Source organism: Sander lucioperca, chromosome 14 (genome assembly GCF_008315115.2).
Source record: "Sander lucioperca isolate FBNREF2018 chromosome 14, SLUC_FBN_1.2, whole genome shotgun sequence".
NCBI classification, from domain to species: domain Eukaryota; kingdom Metazoa; phylum Chordata; class Actinopteri; order Perciformes; family Percidae; genus Sander; species Sander lucioperca.
The window spans coordinates 2,086,794-2,108,095 of NC_050186.1; the positions used below are offsets into that span (position 1 = coordinate 2,086,794).

Sequence of the window (21,302 nt, forward strand, 5' to 3'; positions counted from 1 at the left end):
TTCTGATGGACAAAATCCATAGCTCAGCTATAGCTCAGCTATGGATTTTGTTTCAATCTCTGACATAAAAAAAAAAAAATCAATAGTATCTGCATGAGTATCACCTATGAAGCTTTTCCTGAGCAGAGCATACTCAAGTAGCCTACAGATCACTGGATACCTCTTTAGATCAAGTCTATTTAAAAAAAAAAAAAAGAGTGCTCTGGTTTAAAATGGTTTTAAAACCGCTTTTGATTTTATTTTGAATGTGCAGTGGTTTACAAAAAAAAATACTCTGAGTGAAAGTACTCCACACCACATCAACCTTATGGGCGTAACAAGTACTAAGGAGTCCAGCACTGATGAACATGCACAAAGCATCAAATCTCAGTGACTTCCGGAAGCGTTTGATTCGTTGCGAATGACATCAGCTGTGGAGTGAGTGTGCGAAAAAGAAAAAAAAACAACCGGCGCCCTCTTCTCCCCGGTTACTGAATATGACACAGTGTCTGCTGGTATAAAAAGCTAGGGCCACTCCTATCAAGACTCCACTTTGTGTATGTCTGGAGACCACTCCGGGTCTCCGCCGCGAATAAAGGGAGGAGGCTGCTGTTGGGATCCTGCGCGCGTATACGGGTGCTAGAGAGAGAGAGACAGATGAGAGGATGGCCACCCTGGTAGAATCTGCAGAAATGGAGACTTTAGGCGGCCAGAGCAAAACCGGGACGTCTCCGACATCCTCCAGCGGCCCCCCGCAGCACTTCAACGACAACAAATTTTACCTGCTGGTGGTTATCGGGGAGATCATAACGGAGGATCACCTCAAGTGTGCCATTGCGGACATAGAGAAAGGTGAGAATGGAGCTTTGTGATGTAGGTGTATATGCCACCGAGAGCTGAACTTAACATCTTCATAAGAACTTGAACAGAGATATAGCTTAGAAGTTCGTCTTATTGCTGTAAAAGTAACATATAGGCTGCTGATGCACCTGTTTGCAACAATCATTTACGCTCATTACGCCTGAGCGAATTACGCATATTAATGGCTCATTAACAACATTTGAACCTTGTTTATTGGGTAACGATTTGCACTAGAGGTAATGTTGTTTATGATAGTGGATTTTTTGAACAGCCCCTCCCAGTAACATCACCGTAAGCTGAAGCCAAAATCCTGTCTATCCCCTCACCAAATCCTGTCTATCATTTAACCTACATGTAAATTACCTTCCTTGTCTCCCATCCACTGTGTTGAAGAGCAGTTTGGTTCAGTCAGGTTATCATATTAATGTCAGTAGGCCCAATTGTTGTCAGCCACACACGTGGGCCAGGTCCTAAAAGCCGCCAGCAATGATTCAGCATTAAATCTGGACTATGCGTCAATAATGCAGCGTATCGCATTTCTTTGGCTCCAGTGCAGCTGATGTGTTTTTTTTTTTCCTCCCGCAGCACCTTGCCAGGGCTTTATGTTGAGGTGCGTCAGGCTTTTGTTTCAGGAGAGCTAAGGGTCCCATGCATCAGTTTACAGTCGGGAAGCGACATCGGGGTTTATAGCAGCAGCTTTCTCTCTGCTTGTGTCGCTGTGGAAGAAAGCTGAATAAATACGCTTTGTGTTTCGGGACAGACATGGCTGCTTTTATAATACCAGAATAGTAATAGAGTAAATCTCCCTTTCCTCCCGTGGGAACATCTCTCCATCATCATCATCATCATCCCGCATCCCGCATCCAGCTCTCTCACCCTTCACCGGCTGGTGGGCGTGGCTCGGTCCGCACTGCGGTCCCTACGGAAAGCCACAAGGAACGATTTTCAAAATGAGCAGGGCGTTTTAGAAACGCCACAGCTGCTGTAGTTGCCTGCATCCCTGGCTCGAGTGCACTGTTTGTGTGAGAGAGGAGAAGAAGGAGGACAATATGGCGCTGTTAGGCTACTGTGTGGGTGTAAAACCAAGTGAAGCAGGAGGAAAGAAGAAAGAGGAAAGCATCACGTGTTTGCTTTTAGGTTTCACCTTAGGATCACCCATTAACAAGAGTCTAACCTGTCGGAGTCACAGTTTACGTTTCTATTATTATGTTAATTCAATATAGATTATCATGTTGGCCCTGGAAAAATAGATATCAAGACCAAAAGTTTACTATTGACCTTGCAGAAAAAACACAATTTTCATCAGCAGATGGAGTTTGCTCAGTTTTTGTAGAATTGTAGATTTGATATCCTTTAATTGTATTTTGTTTATTTTTTATTTGTCTAATCTATTTTGTATTAACATGTGACATTATTCTGGCTCCTTCAGTAGCTTATTGTACACATTTATCAAGAGAAACTACATTTGATCATCTCCATCACTGTTGCTCATGTTAATCGATGAATGTTGTCATATTATTGCCACACCCTTTGTTTTCAGTTAAGGTCTTCTGTTGTAATACCCTTTCAACAAGTAATATTGTGAGTGAAATAAAAGTTTATGTCCACCGACTCGTTACCTCACAGATAAGCACTTTTAAGTCCTTTTGTCTCCATTCCCAGTTCATGTCATCACGTACCTTCCCAGATGCCTTCATCAGGCCTTTACTGTGCATGATTCATGATTATGAAAAGAGGATGATACCAGCATGACTCAGCTGTGTGGAGGCTACCAGCGCGTCTGGCCCATGGCAAAACAGAAACAGGGCTATGGATATTTCCTATTATAGATTAATGTTCTTGTGCCAAACCTATAACACGTCTATGCATGTACACTCCAAGATTTTCCAATGAACTGGAGGCAAAAGGATCAGTGAAATTGATGTGTGTGTGCGGGGGTGAGAGTGAGACTTTGTACATTTGTTAGACCTGTTGCCAAGTTCCGGCGTGTTGTCTGCGTGCATTGATTCATTTTCAGACAGCGGAGCTAGCATATTTTTTTTCTTCGCTGGCATATTTTCTTGCTCCTTGATTTTTTAATTTTTTATTTTGTTGTTGATTTTTGTGTGTGTGTTTGTTTATCTTGCAGGGATCCGTTCATGGGACACCAACCTTATTGACTGTAACCTGGACCAGGAACTCAAGCTGTTTGTCTCCAGACACTCAGCTCGTTTCTCTGCAGATGTCAGAGGTAAACTGGGAATAAAAGACACTTCACCTGATAACTTCACACTAGCAGTCTGATTATGCATACAATACCACCACTACAATACCACTTTTCCAGTATGCAGATCTTTTCATTAAGTATAAGTAATACTACAACAATTTTAAAATACTCCTTTAAAAGTGATGCTTTGACAGCAAAAAATTCATGTTGTGGTTGGTCGAGGTGATTTTAAGTTCTTTATTTATTGTATGGCCAGGTTATTCTGCAAAACCACCCACTTTATATATACTTGTCTGTCTAAAACGGAATCCAAACATGAATATTTCAACCTGTTTTAAATGTAAATGTTAAAAATGAGGCACAATGTGGCAGGTTGAGGCACTAGAATTATTTAAAAACAAATGTTATATTCGAAATTAAATTAGTTGAATTATTCCTGCATCCTTTTAAACATCTAATCAGGAAATACAAAACTTAAATTCCAGCTATTAAATGACCTCATAGGAGAGAGACTGTTTTTAACTGAACAATGAATATCATTTTAAAATCTGCATTTATTATGTATGAAAAATAATCTGCAAAATAAGTTAGTATTTACTGCTGTCAGAAAAAGGAAGTGGAGTAAAAAGTACATTAAGCAGAAGCAGAAAATGGAAATACTCAAGTGTGTACAATTACCTCAAAACTGTAGTTCAGTATATTTGAGTAAATGACATTCCTGCTGCACTTTTCAGCAGCGTACGTACACTATCACATCGCAGTCAGCTATACCTTCCATGCAGTACGCTAAGCAGAGGGGTTTTATTACCTGCCCCTGGATACGCCCTCTCAGCATTTTGTTGCATGGTACTTATATAGCTATATTAGCTGCAAGGTGAGGGAGAGGCTCAATAGAGATGGAAGAGATCCAGTGTGGCAGGAAGGTCTGCCAGTGGGCAGTATGGCCTTGACAGTCAACAGCAGTTAAAGCCTCTGCTTGGCATTGCTCCATATTGGACATGGCCAGCCGGGCTAAATACTTCCCAATATATTGATCCAGCAAACAACTGCTGCTGCTGCAGTATAAATCAGGTGATTTATTTCAATGCAGTAGTATCAGATCTCAGAATTGGACTTACAGAGGTAAAATACAATAGGTTGAGAGAGATGTCAAACATGGAGATTTTATAGATAGAATTCAAAGAGACTCCAAACCCCCACTCCCTTTCATCTAACCATGCTTTCCCCATTTTCCCATCCTCCATTCTTCTCTCCTTCTTCCTCCGTGTGCTGTTGCCTTGCAACCCAGTACGAGATGTGCAGTTGATTCGGGAGTAATTAGCAGTGTAGAATCCCCAGTGGCAAGTGTATGTCCATGGAAGAAAAAAAAGAAGGGAGGGGAACAGAGAGGTTGAGGGGAATGGCTTTGAAGGGAAAGAGGATGAGAGAAAAGCAAACATGGGAGCAATGGAGGGAGGGGGATGAGAAAAGACAGAGTAGGTTAGGAGGAAAGAAGAGGATGAAGATAGATGCGACAGAAACAGAAATGCAGTTCTGATCAGTGAACTAATGAAGCCGAGACTATGAGGTAACGCTGTATAAGCAGTAAAACTGGAATAATATTGTTCTGTTACTGTATATTCTACGCCTCAGGCTTTTTGCCAAGTCTATTTCTCAAGGGGAGGATTTCTTTGTCCTTTGAACGTTTAATACATGAACTGCTTTGTGAAGGGCTTCCTCAAAACATTTACAGGGCTTTTATGTTTTTTATGTTTATTAAGTGCAGTACACCTGCTTAAAGTTAATATTTAATTCATTCATAGAAGTGTACGTTAAATCTAAACTTGTGAATTACCCTTTGATCACTATGTGTGACACACAAAAGAAACAGCTTAAAGCAATACTCCACATTTTGGTATATGCTTATTTGCTTTCTTCTCTGAGAACTAGATGCTAAATATGAACATGCAGCCAGCAGCTGCTTTGCTAGCTTACCATAAAGACAGAGCCAGGCTAGGGAAACAACTAGTCTGGCGCTGTCTGAAGGTAAGAAAATCCTCCTTCCAGCATCTCCAAAGCTCACTGATCAACACGTTACATCGTGTTTGTTTAATCTGTACAAAAAACAATGACACATAAAGATTTTGTTACCTTGCTACAGAGGCAGGCGTAGCTGTTTCTCCCTGTTTCCAGTCTTAATGCTAAGCTAAGTTTATGGGCTGCTGTCTGTAGTCCTATTGGATTTTTACTGGAAAGATAAATTAGTATGATATCAATCTTCTAACTCTAACTCTAAAAAAAGAAAGCGAGAAAGTGCATTTCTCAAAATGTCGAGCCCAACCAAACAATAAGTGTAATAAGATGGTTGATTAGGATGCTGAGCTGCTGTCTTTATAGAAGGTACAATCTCATATTAGTGGTAGAAAAGAAAAATCAGTTGAGTAGTATGTGGTTTATTGTTTAGGGGCTCTGTGCTTACAGGAAAACACAAACCAGCAGATAGTATCGGGCGTAGGACGATGAATGCGATTGTCTGTGTATTTGACAGATGATATGCTATCCATCACACTGTGTTAGTGCACAGGAAGCCTGGACCCCTCAGTGAGGAAGAGGGGAAGGGAGGGAAAATGGGGCAAGACAGGAGACCCCCGGTGTCTCCCTGATGGATATATGATACTTCTTGTTACGTATAGATTTCCCAGCACTCTGCCTTCACTGCAGACAGCACTGAAGCCTGAAAAGGCTCTCTCTAAACCACAAATCCACTCAAGACCGTCCTTGTAAGATTGTTGAAGACAACATTGCAGCTTCTGATCAATAGTAATTAAGAATTGTGTTGACCTTTACAAATGAATTTGTCCCAGATAAAGATCCTCCTGATATTTTTCACAAATACAATCCTGCGTTCTCTTGACGTCGCTGGTTAGTTCTGTAGCTGTAAATCAGCAGATTGATTGATTGATGCATTGACTGCATTATCTTTTATAGGGCTAGCTGGAGGAATTGGGAAAGAAACAGGTGGTGGGAAGGCATAAAAATGTAAAAATTATTGTCTTTCTCCTATTAGGTTTTCATTTGTATCGACAAGCTAATTCCTAAAGATCACAGCTGTTAATGAGCTTAAAACTGAATGTTATTTCGAGGCATCAATTCTATGACGCGGGTGATTGATTGTTCTGTGATTCAGCCGGCTGAACAGCAGTGGTAGTGCCATCAGCTCCATGACCAGACATATTACGTATACCAGTTCCCTTTTTAATCCGATTGTGTAGGGGCACGGGAACAAATGACATTGAAAACTGTGCTCAGGGGCCCCCATCTTTGCTGCTCAATGCACCAATCAATCATTCTGTTAAAAAAATGACATGACAGGAAGGAAAAGGTTGCTGACACACACACACACGGCATCCACCTGTGGAAATACAATTATAATCCTTACATGTGAGGTCCTTTTTTTTTTTTTTAGCAAAAAGAAGGAGACACTAAATTTAGTTGTTCCACTGATCTATTTTTGGTGTGGTGCCATCCACATTGATGTTCCCCTGTCTGGTTCAGTCTGTGGCAGCCAGGCTATACCAGTCTTTTCAGCCATAAGCTCAGTGATGCATGTAACATTAACTCACCTCCCACTGAGACAGAGATGCAGGATTTTTACAACGATCAAGGTAATTGTCAGGGTCAAGCAAGCCCCAGTGTACAATCTGTCATTTTTTGACAAGTTGGCTTAGACTCAGCAATTTGGCAGCGTGATGGTGGTGTTCACGGTGACTGCCTTGTGCTTCACTAGTCCTTAACATGTACTACTTTAGTTTCTGTTTCATCACATGAAATGCCGGTAAGATGGGCATAAGCCACAGAGAAACAAACAAAGAAAAATGCTTTTCTATTACATTAGCAGCGGCTTGTGTACAGTAGCATGACAGGATGAACGATAGACTTCCATGATTTATTTCTATCTCATTTCACAGACCACTGAAAACTCTGAGACTGCTGTCTCTTCAGAACAAATCTTAGCGAAGCTGGTTTCTCCCAGAGTCAACTGGGATTTTGATGATGGTTGTATTAGCCTGAATGACGTGTTTCACACTGCGACCATTATATTTAGATATGAGGACGGAAAACGCTCCTATTGGTCGTATTTCCTGCCAACGCAAGAGGTGCTAATTTATGAAACTCTCCGATGGGACGTATTAGAGGGTAGGAATAAATGACCTATATCGTCATATGGTTTGGAGGACTTATTCAAAAAAATCCCATTCCCCTCCATCCAAAAAAAGCAGAAAAATAAGGTTTGTTTTTTTACATTTACATATGCCTCTGCCATGCTACTGAATTTATATGAAAGCTCAAAGTCACACTAGGAATAATATTCCCTCCAGACAACTAACTCCATAAAAAAAATGGACAATATCGGAACTGCTAAAGGGTTGACAAGTGGGGAAAGAGTCATTATTTCTACCGTTAGTGAACTCCCCAGAATATTATAGAGACTAATAGTCATGTACTGTATAGAAGCCACTTCACTATTACCAGCATTGAATGAAAGAGTTCCTCCATATGGAGTGACAGCCCTCTGGGAGGAGGCGTCGGCAGGGTTAATGGATATGTGCTCCATAATGAGAATCTGCAATATGAAATATATATGGAGTAATCGGCCCAGCAGCCAGCTATGTCGCTGCTGCAGTATCACGTCTCTGGAGACGAGGAACACTCTTCTGAATTTAAAGTATATATCCAAGCAACACCCCACTGCCCTCTGAACCTAACAGGGAACACATTCTTGTTTGTCTTTTTCACAGAATGTTAGTAGTAGCATGTCCTTTGTTTTTTACCAGCGGAAATGGAGCTAAATCAACAAAATAAAAGCAGGGCTTTTATCAGTTGGCTCAAAGGGAATTAATTGATACATGGATACAAGAGGAAATGAGATAACAAGGAGAAGAAACAAAGACAGATTGAGTGAGTGAAGTCTGATGTGTTGGGGTGAATAATGATGCTACAGTATAGCTATATACCCTCGTCAACTGGACCAGAGGATAACCCCAGAGACACACTCACAGTGGGAACAAAGCCATTATCACAATCAATCATCTGGAACCTAGGATGATTGATTATGAGCCTGTCTCATTTTCTATGTAACAGCTCTGTATTACGAGGGGAAAATGTTCCATATGGCAAAGTGTGGTGGGCTAAACTCTAGGCCTATAATAGTCCCCATTATACAGAGAGAACAAACAATTATTAAGGCTTTTGAAATTGTGTGTAAATAATCTTGTCACACAATATTGTGTGTCTGTATTGTTTGTCAGAAGTTAAGTAGAGCTGAAACGATTGGTTGATTAATTGATTAGTCAATCGTCAAATGAATTGGCAAGTATCATTTTTCTAGGCAAAACATCCAATAACATCCCTTCTTTTCAGCGTGAATATTTTCTGGTTTTCTTCTTATGTGATAGTAAATTAAATACTTTCATGTTTTGGGGTGTTTTTTATTTCTAACTATTTTCTATTTTTGTTTTACAGGGCAGAGAATTCTTCACCATAAAAGTAATATCCTGGAGACAGTGGTGCTTATCAACCCTTCAGATGATGCAGTCAGTACTGAGGTAAAATTAGCTATAGCTGTTGTTGACAATCTGTTATATTATTATAAGCTCTTCCTTATTCTGTAACTTGGTATTGTATCGTCCATCCTCCTATCAAAGAGGGGTGATTCACAGATGCATTAAATAAATATACATTAACAAAGCAATTACAGCTTGAAAAGGATTATTATTCAGCCATGACTGTCAACCATGCTTGGCCAATTATCCACCCTAATATGAACTGCTGTTTGTTGCTATTGGTTGGAATAAAATATATATAATCAATTAGGAGCTCAAGGGACAGGACTAATGCCTCATTTACTGCTAGGATAACAAGTGCAGCCTTTTCCTTTCTTTATTGCAGCAAAGCTTTTTTTGCATTTTAATGAGAAGAAAGACAAGGGAGGGTCAGAAGCACAGATGACACAAGATTTTCTCTTGTGTCACTGCTCCTCTTCAGCATTGCCTCCACCCCCCTCCCCATCCCAGCCTTGTCTGCAGTCAAACTGTGCATTAATAATATCTCACAGCACAGCAGGATTGACCTGGCCAGCCACCCAGAACAGCTGATGTTGCTGAAGTAGAAAAAAAAGACCAACAGAAAGAGTGGGAGAGGCAAGAGATAGAGTGGTGAAAGCAACCTTAGCAGAGGGAACAAATCACCCAATAGCTAATGGATTTGAGTGAGTGATTTAAATACACTAATCATTAAGCTGCTGCAGCAGCAAGGCTTTGTATTCTCTGTCTCTGTAGCTAGTAGGCTAATATTATCATCAATAGTTTCAATAAATAATTGTTTCTCCATGTTACTTTAAATTATTGTCGATTTACTCTTCAGGTTCGTTTGATGATCTCAGACACTGCCAGACACAAGCTTCTGATTCTCTCAGGGCAGTGCTCTGAAAACAGCGGGGAACTAATTCTTCAGTCTGGATCTTTCTCTTTCTTCAACTTCATAGACATATTCACTGACCAAGAGGTGAGCCAACATGATGATTTTTTTTATAAGCACCCAAATTTGACCTGTAATGTGATAGTTTAACACATGTTCATACACACATGTTGTTGCCATGAAAAAACTAAAAGTTTGATTTTTGGCAATTTTCATGTTTTACATTAGTGGAAGGCTTCCATTGTATTTTTATAGAATGAGAACATTTTATATTTTTGTCAGGAAAACCCTTTCAAAAAATTTAAAAATTCATGGTGGTTGCCCTCCCTAAAAGCTCCCATTTTAGCATTGCAATAGTCTTAAAACATTCATACAGTACAGGTGTGTAGATATATACACACTGAAACAATGCACTATTCATTTCATTACGGACTCTGACATATTAAAAATTAAAGTCACTTAATTTTTCTCATGCACAGATTGGTGAATTGCTCAGCACCATTCACCCGGCAAAAAAAGCCAACCTAACACTGTCATGCCCTGAACAAGGCGAGTGGAAAAACTCCAACTTAGACAAACACAACCTGCAGGACTTCATTAACATGAAACTAAACTCCACTCTCATACTCCCTGAAATGGAAGGCCTCTCAGAGTTCACAGAGTATTTATCTGAATCAGTAGAGATCCCATCTCCTTTTGACATGTTAGAACCACCAACCTCAGGTGGATTCCTCAAACTCTCCAAACCATGCTGTTACATTTTCCCTGCTGGTAGCGGTGACTCTGCTCTCTTTGCTGTCAATGGCTTCAACATGCTCATTAATGGTGGCTCAGACAGGAAGTCCTGCTTCTGGAAGCTGGTGAGACATCTAGACCGGGTGGACTCCATCCTCATGACCCACATTGGTGACGACAACCTGCCAGGCATCAATAGCATGCTGCAGAGGAAGGTTGCAGAGCTTGAGGAGGAGCAGTCACAGGGCTCGACAGCTAACAGTGACTGGGTGAAGAACATGATTTCTCCAGATATTGGTGTTGTGTTTTTGAATCTTCCTGAAAACCTGGAGAACCCTGAACCTAATTACAGAGTGCGGAGGAATGTTGAGGAGGCAGCGTTCACTCAGCAGTTCCTCACCAAGCTAAATTTGAGGTTAGAGCCTTTGCAGAGGCCTGTTGGAAACACGATAGAACCACTCATACTTTTTCAGAAAATGGGTGTTGGGAAGCTTGAGATGTATGTGCTTAATCCATCGAGGAACAGCAAGGAGATGCAGCACTTCATGAAGCAGTGGACAGGTAGTGAAAAAGACACCGCTTCCATTCTGCTGCCAAATGGAAAAGAATCTGAGTTCCCCGTCTCTTATTTGACTTCTATCTCTTCACTCATTGTGTGGCACCCTGCAAATCCCTTAGATAAGGTTGTGCGTGTTCTCTTTCCTGGAAATGCCACCCAGCATCACATCTTTGAAGGCTTAGAAAAGCTAAAGCACTTGGACTTCCTGAAGCAGCCAGTTGTCACTCAAAAAGCAATGTCTTCTGATATGCCGTCAACACCAACACTAAAGCAAGCTAAGATGAAACACAGAACAGACAGCAAAGAGAGCCTGAGGTCTACCCCAAAGCCATCACCAAGCAAAAGCATCAGGAAGGATTCAAAGGAGGAAGCACCAGAAAAGGCAAAGACAGATGCAGAATCATCTCATGAAAAAACACCAAAGACTGAGAAAAAAGAAAAGGCCCCGCTGAAAAAGGAAAAGGCAAAAGCACCTGAGAAAGCAAAGTCCGAGCAAACAGCCCAAAATGAGACTCCAGAAAAAAAGAAGTCTGAAATAAAACCCAAATTTGAAAAGATTGTTAAAAAGGAGACCAAGGTGTCTGTGGAAAAGAAAAAGGAGGTTAAGAAAGACGTAGCAAAGAAAGATGATACACCCAAACACGAGGTCAAAAAGGATGAAAAAGCAAAGAAAGAGGAGGCAAAGAAAGTTGTAAAAAAGGATATCAGAAGAGACTCACCTATGAAGAAGAAGGAAGAAAAGAAAGATGTCAAGGTGCCCTTTAAAGACATAAAAAAGACTGCGGGTGAAGAAAAGAGTCTAGCACCAAAACCAAAACCTCTGAAAAAAGACAATGCTTCAAAGAAAGACGCAGGAATCCCGTCAAAGTTAAAAGAGAAAGGAAAGGCAAAGGTGACAAAGAAGGAGACAAAGGTGGATAGTGACAAACTTGCAGCAAGTGCAGCTGCTGTTGCAGAGGATCCAGAAGTAGTAAGATCTCTGATGTCCACACCAGAGGACCTCACCAAGGACTTTGAGGAGCTTAGAGCTGAAGAGTTGGTGGAGGATGATGCGACTGTGCAACAAATTAAGGAAGAAGAGGCTGTGATGATCCACCATGAAGATATAATACAAACCAAAGAGTCACCTGAGGCATTAGAGTCTGTGGATGAGGGTATAACCACAACGGAGGCTGAAGGAGACAATGAAGAGACTCCAGAAGAACAAGTTCTTAAGGGAAAAGCCAATGTTAGTGTAAGTGAGAAGTTTGAAGATGAAGGCACTGTAATGGAGGAGACATCAGAGGGAGGGGATTATGAAGAGAAGGGAGAGACCGAAGAAGTTTATGAACCACAGAGAGTGGAACCAGATAAAGATAAGCTTACTCCCAGTGAAGATGAACACCAAGAGAAAAATGATGAAGTCAAACCAGAAGACAGTGTCGAAGACAATGAGGATGTGACTAATAAAAATGTAGAAGATCAGCATGCAAGTGAGAGAGAAATAGAGAAACATAACCTGTTTTTATCAGCCTCACCCAAAGTGTCCTCACCTGTTTCTCCGGCTGCATCTATCCATGACGAAATGGTTCCAGTTGGCTTTGAGAGCTCAACAGCCTCGGATGATGACAACCAAGATGAACCCCCTGAGGATTACACTGTCACCTCTGGCCACACTCAGTCCACCATTGAGATATCCAGTGTGCCTACTCCCATGGATGAGATGTTGACTCCTAGAGACATTATGAGCGACGAAAACACCAATGATGAATCTCCTTCACAGGATGTTGGCAGGTTTGGGACATCAGCATCTGGAGAGTTTGACAGAAAGAAGCTGTCTCCACTTCAGGACATGCCAGGGTCAGATCACTCTCAGAGTGATGCCACAGAAGGCCAGGACTACAACCACTCCGCTTCCACAATATCTCCCCCTTCATCACTAGAAGAGGATAAATTCTATAAGGGGTTTCTTTCTGAAGGAAAAGCTGAAGAGTTTGCAACAGCTCAAGAGTCATGTGAGAAGTACGACACAGACTCGGCTAGACTCAGTTCAACTTCAACAACATCGCCTCTTGTACGTTCTCCTTCAGTGGACCACAAGGACAAGTTTGATTATCCATCATTGTTTGCTGCTCCAATAGAGCTGTCCACCACACTGGCAGGATGTGCCAGAGCAACAGCTGATCCCTCCATTAGCCCAGATGACAAGACATTGGAAGGAGCTAACTCGCCTCAGTCCTCTGGTCACACACCTTACTATCAGTCACCAGTAGATGAAAGGGCAGGGGCTCTACCACCTGTGTCAGAAGACGAAGCACAGGGTCCTGTAATTGTGGAGGTCACAAGTGATAAAGAGGATTTCTCCAATACAGGTACCCCAGAGCCTATTGAGCCAGAACCAGAAAGTTCCTCCGCTGTAGAGAGAGTGATGTCCTCTCCAAAAAGCCCACATCCAACTGAATCCGATTCCCCAACGAAGATGGAAAAGTCACTCTTTGATATTGATCATAAGAAAACTGGAGATCCAGTCTTGTCCTCAGCACCAATGACCAAACCCGAAGACACTAATCCTTTCACAGCTTTCAAAGACGAGAGTAAAATGTCCATTTCAGAGGGTACCACATCAGACAAGTCAGAAACCCCTCTGGAGGAGGTGATAGCAGAAGATACATTTTCACATTTAGCTTCAGCATCCACTGCCTCGCTGGCCACCAACTCCTTGCCAGAACCCACGACTGACTCTCCTTCTCTTCATGCTGAGATAGGCTCTCCTCACTCAACAGAAGTAGATGACTCTCTGTCTGTCTCCGTGGTTCAGACCCCAACCACCTTTCAGGAGGCTGAAGGTTCTCCATCCAAGGAAGATAGCCCGAGACCCATGTCTATCTCCCCAGATATCTCACCAAAGACAAAAAGCAGAGCACAGGACACAAAATCACCAGAGCACTCCACCATGTCAATAGAGTTTGGCCAGGAGTCTCCTGACCACTCCTTAGCTCTGGACTTTAGTAAGCAATCTCCAGAGCATCCATCTGTGGGAGGCAGCTTACATGCTACAAAGAATGGCCCGACTGAGGTTGACTACAGCCCCTCAGATGGAACAGATGAAAGACCATCTGAAGACCATAGTTCCACAGTGCAGAAGCCTTTGTTTTTTGATGAGAGCGATTCAGTCCTTGCCACTTCTGCAACCCCATCAGATGCATCTCTGTCCACTCCCTCTGTGACAACCCCATGCCAGATGACAGAGATGCTACATGCTGTGGCTGAGCAGACAGATAAGTCTCCTGTCACCCCAAAGGCATCCTCTCTCACCCATTCTCCCCATTCCAATGAGCCATCCCCAGTGCTAGGGGATCTCCCAGCTAAAGACAGTACCAGCCTAATTTCACCATCTGCGGAGGGCTTTATTAATAAATCTGACACACAGCAGAAATATGACAAGTCACCCTCACCTCCTAAAGCTGCTTCCCCATCATCACCTTCTACCTTTTCAAAAGAAGAAACCGTTTCCCCGGTAAAGGAGACTAAGCCCTTTAAATGTGAGGATTCTACACCTGAGGCAAAATCCCCTGTGAGTCCCAAAGTTCCCTTTCCATCATATCTACCTCTCTCCTCTGATCCGCATCATTACAATTTTGCCTGTGGCTCCAGGGACCCAGACTCCACGAAGAAGAGCCCCTCTGCTCCATCTAAGACAGATGTTGACCTCTGCCTAGTCACTTCATGTGAGTATCGTCACCCCAAGACAGAACTGTCCCCATCTTTCATCAACCCTAACCCTCTAGAATACTTCATCAATGAAGAGAAGGCCATGGATGAGGAGAAGCCTCTGGCCAAGTCAGGAGGAGGTCCCCCACCTCCAGGAGGTAAACTTCCTGCCAAGCAGTGTGAGGAGACCCCACCCACATCCATCAGTGAATCTGCCCCCTCCCAGACAGATTCAGATGTTCCACCAGGGACAGAGGAGTGCCCTTCCATTACAGCAGATGCTAACATTGACTCTGAAGACGACTCTGAGACTCTGCCTACTGACAGAACGCTGACCTACAGGCATGTCGACCCCCCTCCGGTGGCACTCAGGGACTCTGCTCCATCTTCAGGCCACCATGATGTCTGCATGGTGGACCCAGAGGCCCTCAAGGCTGAAGAAAACCTCCACAATGCAAATACAGATGGAGAAGAAAAGCCCAAGAAGAAAAAGCTCCTGAAAAAGTCTTCCTCGCCAACCAGGAAGAGTGCTCTATCAAAAGTGAAGGACACAAAGAATTCCTCTCCAAAGAAGAGTGTTGGAGAAGGGAAAGATGCCAAAAATGCAACCAATACCTCTGCATCCAAAGTTGTAAAAAGTGCCACATCAGGTGAGTACTATTTACTCATTGACATCATTTATATCACTTTACTACTTAACATAATTTTCTCACTTTTGTTGAGAAATTATCAATATCATGAATCATGAATTTATCATATATTTTTTTGCCTCTTTCAGGTACTGGCAGTGGAAAGGTATCAGGTGGGGCATCTCTGCCCAACTGCCCTCCCATGTACATGGATTTGGTTTACATCCCTAATCATTGCAATGCCAAGAATGTGGATGCAGAGTTCTTTAAGCGGGTGCGCTCCTCTTACTATGTGGTCAGTGGCAATGATCAGACAGCTCAGGAGCCCAGTAGGGCTGTCCTTGATGCAGTGCTGGAAGGAAAGGCCCAGTGGGGAAACAATATGCAGGTAAGTATTAATCTGATTGATGGGATAGTGTAAAAAAAAAAAAAAAAAAATTATAGGAGTTCCATGTTTTATTTTGTTTTATTATCTTGTGATTAACAATTTTCTATTGATTTTTTTAAACAACACACAAAACATACTCATCCTCACCACCCACCCAGACAAAAAAATGAAAAGATGACACAATAACCACAATATACAAGACCACACAACAAAATAATAACAAAATAGACAAATTGTACAACAAATAAACCTATGTATAATAACTATTTTGTTTAATTTGACATAAAGACAGTGAAGTCACAAGTTTGAGCTTCTATATGAGATAAGTCCTTTTTGTAAATGCCACCACCCCTCACTTCAGGGTGCCAGGAACGGTTTGAATATATAAAGACAATTTTCAATAGATTTATTAGTTATGGCCACATTTTGTAATGATTTATAAATGAACTTTGGCTGGCTCTATGGTCCTCTGTTCATCACATTTGCATTTAGATTGGAATGTAGTATATAGCAGGGGTAAATGAAAACAAATAAATTGGAATAAACCAGCCTCAAATAATTTTCGGCAACAATTTAAAAGACTAACATAAATAAGATTTCATATTTTCATTTCTCTGTTAAAACCCTGCTGGTAATACTACTGAACTCTGCATGCAAACATCAAAAGGGAAGAAGAGACAGAAAGACAAAGAAATATTTTTGGTTATAAGGACAATACTTGAATTCTATGAATGCTTGAACTTAGAAACCTCCTTCCTCTCTGGTGTCAGGTCACTCTGATTCCAACCCATGACACTGATGTGATGAGGGAGTGGTACCAGGAGACCCACGACAAGCAGCAGGAGCTCAACATCATGGTCCTGGCCAGCAGCAGCACTGTTGTCATGCAGGATGAGTCCTTCCCGGCTTGTAAGATAGAGATGTAGGCCTGTTCAGCAAGCGATCACAAGGCCTAGTGACTGATAATGAGAGGGATCATTATTTGAGAAGTAAAACAAATCCATGTAGCATAAAACCTAAGCAAACACTTATACACTTATATGCTAAAATGCTACTTCTTGTGTACTAAACCCTGAAAATGAATCTACAATAAGTACATAACACTAATACAAATTAGCTTTGAGGGGCTCCATGCAAAGGAAAATGTTTTCTATATAAAGTAAGACATCAACACGGTGTTATCTGATTTGTAGGTATAAATTGATTGTGCTGGGAAGAAATTAGAAACCAAAAACTAGCCACGTTATCATTGTCCAATTAAGATAACTCTCATACAGATCAAATAATAATGTTGTTGATGTATTGCGTTTCTTTTGCATCGCCAGATCAAAATACATGAGAGCTTTTAATCAATTTAACTGCTGTCAAGGAACAAAACATCCCTGCATATGGTATATTCTTGAATAATGGCCGTTATCCACACCAAAGGATAAGACAACATGTTTTCTGTTATTGCCTTAGGGGAGTCAAAATGAATGTATAAGAACTGGTGCAACTAGCAGAAGATTGGGCACGTAACTACACACCAGAGGTCAATCCCAAAAGGACTGTTAAATTGTTACATACTTGAATGATGGTAGATATGAATTAACTTAATAGGATGTTTTACCCTGATTAGCATTAATATGATGTTTGACTTCATATTCATCAAGGGTGAGACAAAGTGCCCCTACCATTGTGAAACCGTATGTTTTTAAGTCAGCTGGGTTTTAAATCTGGGAAATGTTGCTGCTGATGTATGAACATTAATTTATTATGTTACGTTTAATTTATTGCTTGATTGTCCAGATAGCCTTTTACACGGTGCAACAGAAAGTTGCTTCAGAATGCTCTCCCTTGCTACTTTTGCCACGTGTAAAATCGTATCATTTTCCACAATGCTTTTCAGAGGATCGCCTTTTATTTCAGATTGTCTGTTTTATTTAGTTTATTTAAATAAGAGAAAAATCTGATCTTATTTCTTATGCCCGTTTTCAATGTAGTCATTCAGTTATTGGGGATCTAGTCTTTTCCCATTGTAAAGCTGGTGAGGCAGGATATTTTCATAAACCTTAAAATGTCTTGTTTTTCTAAAGCATTGTACTATAATTATAAATAGCTTTGTGGTCGATGGAGTGGTTGGAAGACATGAATGATAAGATTTTTTTTGTCTTTTTTTAATGGGGATTTTGCTCAGACTTGCATTAAGAACAACAGGGCTAGGCTAACTCAATAAATGTAAGGATCATTTTATGATTTTTGCAAGTTGTGACATGAAATTGTATCTTACAGTAAATCAAATGGCGTACAAATGTGCACTGGCATTGATATACAACTTGATTTAGGGTGCAGTACAGTAGATTTTCAGGTTTAAGGCTGAAAACTTCTTATGACAAAAGACAAAAGACTCTCTAGCTGGGATGAAAAGGTAACAGTGTCCAGTAGAGGCGTAGTCTTGAGAGGGGCAGCACACAGAGGTGAGAGTGAGTGGCTTGTGTGTTTTAAATGAACGTATGTAAAACAAAAACTAGTCACTTTAAACACATACATGACACAAACCAAACTTAACAGTACAGAGGCCACAGATCAACTTTGACAGGCCACCTTCTGGACAAACATTTAACAAATCACAACTGGAGATTACAGGCTTTGATACTGGGCTATTCAATCGACTCATCAAGCTCACCAGATATTTCTGAAATTATGTCAGGTGTTAATCATACCACTATAGACCAGTTTTTCTGCAGGGGAACCTCAGACCAACACCATGACTAACAACAACTCTGAACGGACATTTCTCTTGAACTGACATTTCTCTGTCTTTTTTCTCTTCACTTCCTCTCTTTCTCTCTCTCTGTCTATTTATCTCTGCCTTTTTCTCCTCACCTTTCTCTTGGGAGAACTTTAGTAATGTTTGTCTGCAGTTGTGTGGTATATTTGTCTTGTGACCTTGCATTCTCTCTGCCCCTTTCCCCAAACTCATATGTAACTTATAGCAATTAGTTTCAAGTGAAAGTATTCCTTAGTGCTTTCTGATGTTTGTGTGCAATATTTCCTCTACCCACATGGTGAATCTGATGTAGGAGGAACCACTACTAAAGAACAAACATTCAAAAACAACCACAATAAAATCTGTTGTGAAAAAATAAAGATTTGTGCATTTGTCTTTTATAAAAAAAACTAATTTTTAAGTGAACAATTATTTATTGATGTGTGTTGGTAAAAAATGTGGTATTGATGATAATGGTAAATGATAGTCTTTGGTGATTAGACCCCCATCGTAACATCTTCGAATTCCCATCGTGACGTTATCATATTTAAAGGGGGACCAAGAAGGCGTGAGTATGTAAGCTACCCCCTTGATGGAGTCTAGACACTAGTGGTGATGGGGATGAATGCAGAGGATGCTGAGATCTGGATGAAATGAGAAGACGAGCGAGGTCTGGTGAGCTCAGACCTGGGAGCTGGAATTGCTGAACTGGAGGTGAACGGGGAGGAGGAGGGTCACAATGACTCACACTGAAATGAGATCTGACAGCAACAGAGTGGAAAACATTTAAATATTGACAGCAAGAATGCGATTGGCCTATAGAGATTGTGGCTAAACCTGGTTGGTTTAACTAAAAGAGTAAACGCCCCCTAATCAGCTGGTAATGTAAAGCAGGAGGAGAGGGAGAGTGAGGTGAATGAGAATGAGTGAGTACATAGTCTTCCTGGCTAAACTTAGCTTGATTTATTGTATTTTAAAGACAGTGTGTTATTTCCTATAATGTTATATATTGAGACTGGGATATAAAATAAAAATGCCTTTTACAAATTGTCTCTTCCACTGAGCCTATTGCTCATTGCACAGAATCATAAACTGTACCAAATTCAAAGATATCACAAATCCAAATATCTCACATAGAAGTGAGTATTGATTATATAAAAATAGTTTTGCTGTTTACATGTCCAAAGAAGTTACACCTTTACAATTAGTTTAAACAAGACTAGAGTCAGCCATGGCCACGCTAGCGGCTGTGTGAGTCTGTACAGTGTTGTGTTGAGCTAAATGCTAACATCAGCATGGTAACTTGCTGACAATAACAATGCCAACTTTCTGATGTTTAGCAGGTATAATGTTCACAATGTTCCCCATCTTAGTTTGGCATGTTAGCATAGTGACATTTGCTAAATAACACTAACCACAAGTATAGCTGAAGCTGATATGTTTTTGGTTTTACAGGTATTTGGTCATAACCCAACGCATTTGACAAATACTAATTTTGACCTGCTGATGTTAATATAATGTTCTGTGTCCAAGTTATTACAGTCCATCCTGAGGGAGACATGCATGTCTGTACCAATTTTCATAGCAATCCATCCACTTATTGAGATATTCCATTCTGGACCGAAGTGGTGGTCCAACTGACTGACCACATTCTTAAAAACAAACTCCTCTGTTTTGATAATATAGAACACAACATTGGCAGCAAAGTTAATGTCATGTTCACACAGATGATTGGCTATAAGGGACAATGTGGCCTAGGAGGGAAGTTGTTTCTTTTGGCGTCCTTGGTGACGAGTGTCCCTGAGAGCCATACAGGATTGATGAGGCGTTTAAGTTCCCCCAGAGAGATACGGTGGGGACAGAGACTTAGTTTAGTCTTAAGTGATGTAACAAAGCTAAGATAAAAGCTGTGTGTGAGTGTTTTGACATTGTTCTCGACTGTGGTTACAGGTATTTGCCTGACTTTGTGGGTTAAACTTTGTGGTATGTAATTTATCATGCATGTATGGAAATTGTTTGAATGTTTTAGCCATGCTAGCAGCATAATTCAAGTATGGCAATGGTAGTCGGTCGGTCGGTCGGTCGGTCGGTCGGTCGGTCTTCTACTTTGGTCCAGCCTGAATATCGCAACAACTTCTGGATGGATTGTCATAAAATGATGCTCATACATTCATGATCAACACCTGCAAAGGGAGAACATGTAAAGTGGCTACAAACAGCACTAGCTTATACTCCACTACTGATTCTAATGCAAAGGAAAATGAAAAAAAATATATGAATCTAAAATTATATATAGGATACTGCATGTAGAACATGAAACATGTCATGAGAAAAATAACATCAATTTAGGGTGTATTTAGCTCCTCCAGTATGTAGTGAAGAACTAAAGAACCTGTTCGATCAGACACCCCAGGGACACTAATAGATAAAGCAGAGACAGGTCTGAACAATTCAGCATCCATTTGCTGTACAGTGGGGGACCACGTGTCAACATGTCTGATGTCTGAGCCAGTTGCTAAGAGCTGTTTCAGTAAATATACTGCACACCAGTTAGTGAAACGCTTTTATATTTCCTTCCATATAGTATTACATTATTATACACAAGTTATGCAAATGAGAGCGCATCCCTATTATTTATCCAACCCCAACACTCAGCCACAGGCGTTTATGATTTAGTACAAAATCAGTCACTGAGTGAATAGACATGCATATAAATCTATTTAATTGTCTTTCAAGGGCAGTGGCTTTAGAACAGTGGCACACAGTCTGACACAGTAATCGGTACCAGCTGTTTTTCTTTTTTCTTCTGTTCCAAAACTGTTTCAGTGGGGACATTTATTAATGATGATGGGACACCCCAGGCGCTTTCCAAAACCAAAGGGAAGTGCATGCAGGGATAAATCAAAGAGGATGTAAGTGTGGCTGTTTGGGAAATCAAAGTCTGAGTGCTAAAATAGACCTCCCCTACAAACAGTTCTATATTTCCCTGTTGATTGGTGCATTATTTGAGCAACTCACCATGAACTACAAGCCTGCCCCCACACTTAACC

The 21,302-nt window shown here is 41.0% G+C and overlaps 1 protein-coding gene across 1 annotated transcript; it reads left to right on the forward strand.

Annotated features, from left to right (window-relative positions):
• The first annotated feature begins 422 nt into the window (after window positions 1-422).
• Window positions 423-18,634, forward strand: map1b (microtubule-associated protein 1B). The gene is made up of 7 exons (XM_031317608.2): window positions 423-831; window positions 2,969-3,070; window positions 8,549-8,631; window positions 9,449-9,589; window positions 9,982-15,136; window positions 15,265-15,503; window positions 16,274-18,634. The coding sequence occupies exons 1-7, from the start codon at window positions 645-647 to the stop codon at window positions 16,427-16,429; spliced, it is 6,063 nt and encodes a 2,020-aa protein (XP_031173468.1). The 5' UTR covers window positions 423-644; the 3' UTR covers window positions 16,430-18,634.
• Window positions 18,635-21,302: the final 2,668 nt, after the last annotated feature.

Excerpts from the sequence above, each read along its gene's own strand:
- map1b (XM_031317608.2), top strand. The coding sequence starts at position 645 with ATGGCCACCCTGGTAGAATCTGCAGAAATGGAGACTTTAGGCGGCCAG. Across the intron at positions 3,071-8,548 it reads TTTCTCTGCAGATGTCAGAG|GGCAGAGAATTCTTCACCAT; the intron begins GTAAACTGGGAA and ends TTTGTTTTACAG. Across the intron at positions 9,590-9,981 it reads ACATATTCACTGACCAAGAG|ATTGGTGAATTGCTCAGCAC; the intron begins GTGAGCCAACAT and ends TCTCATGCACAG.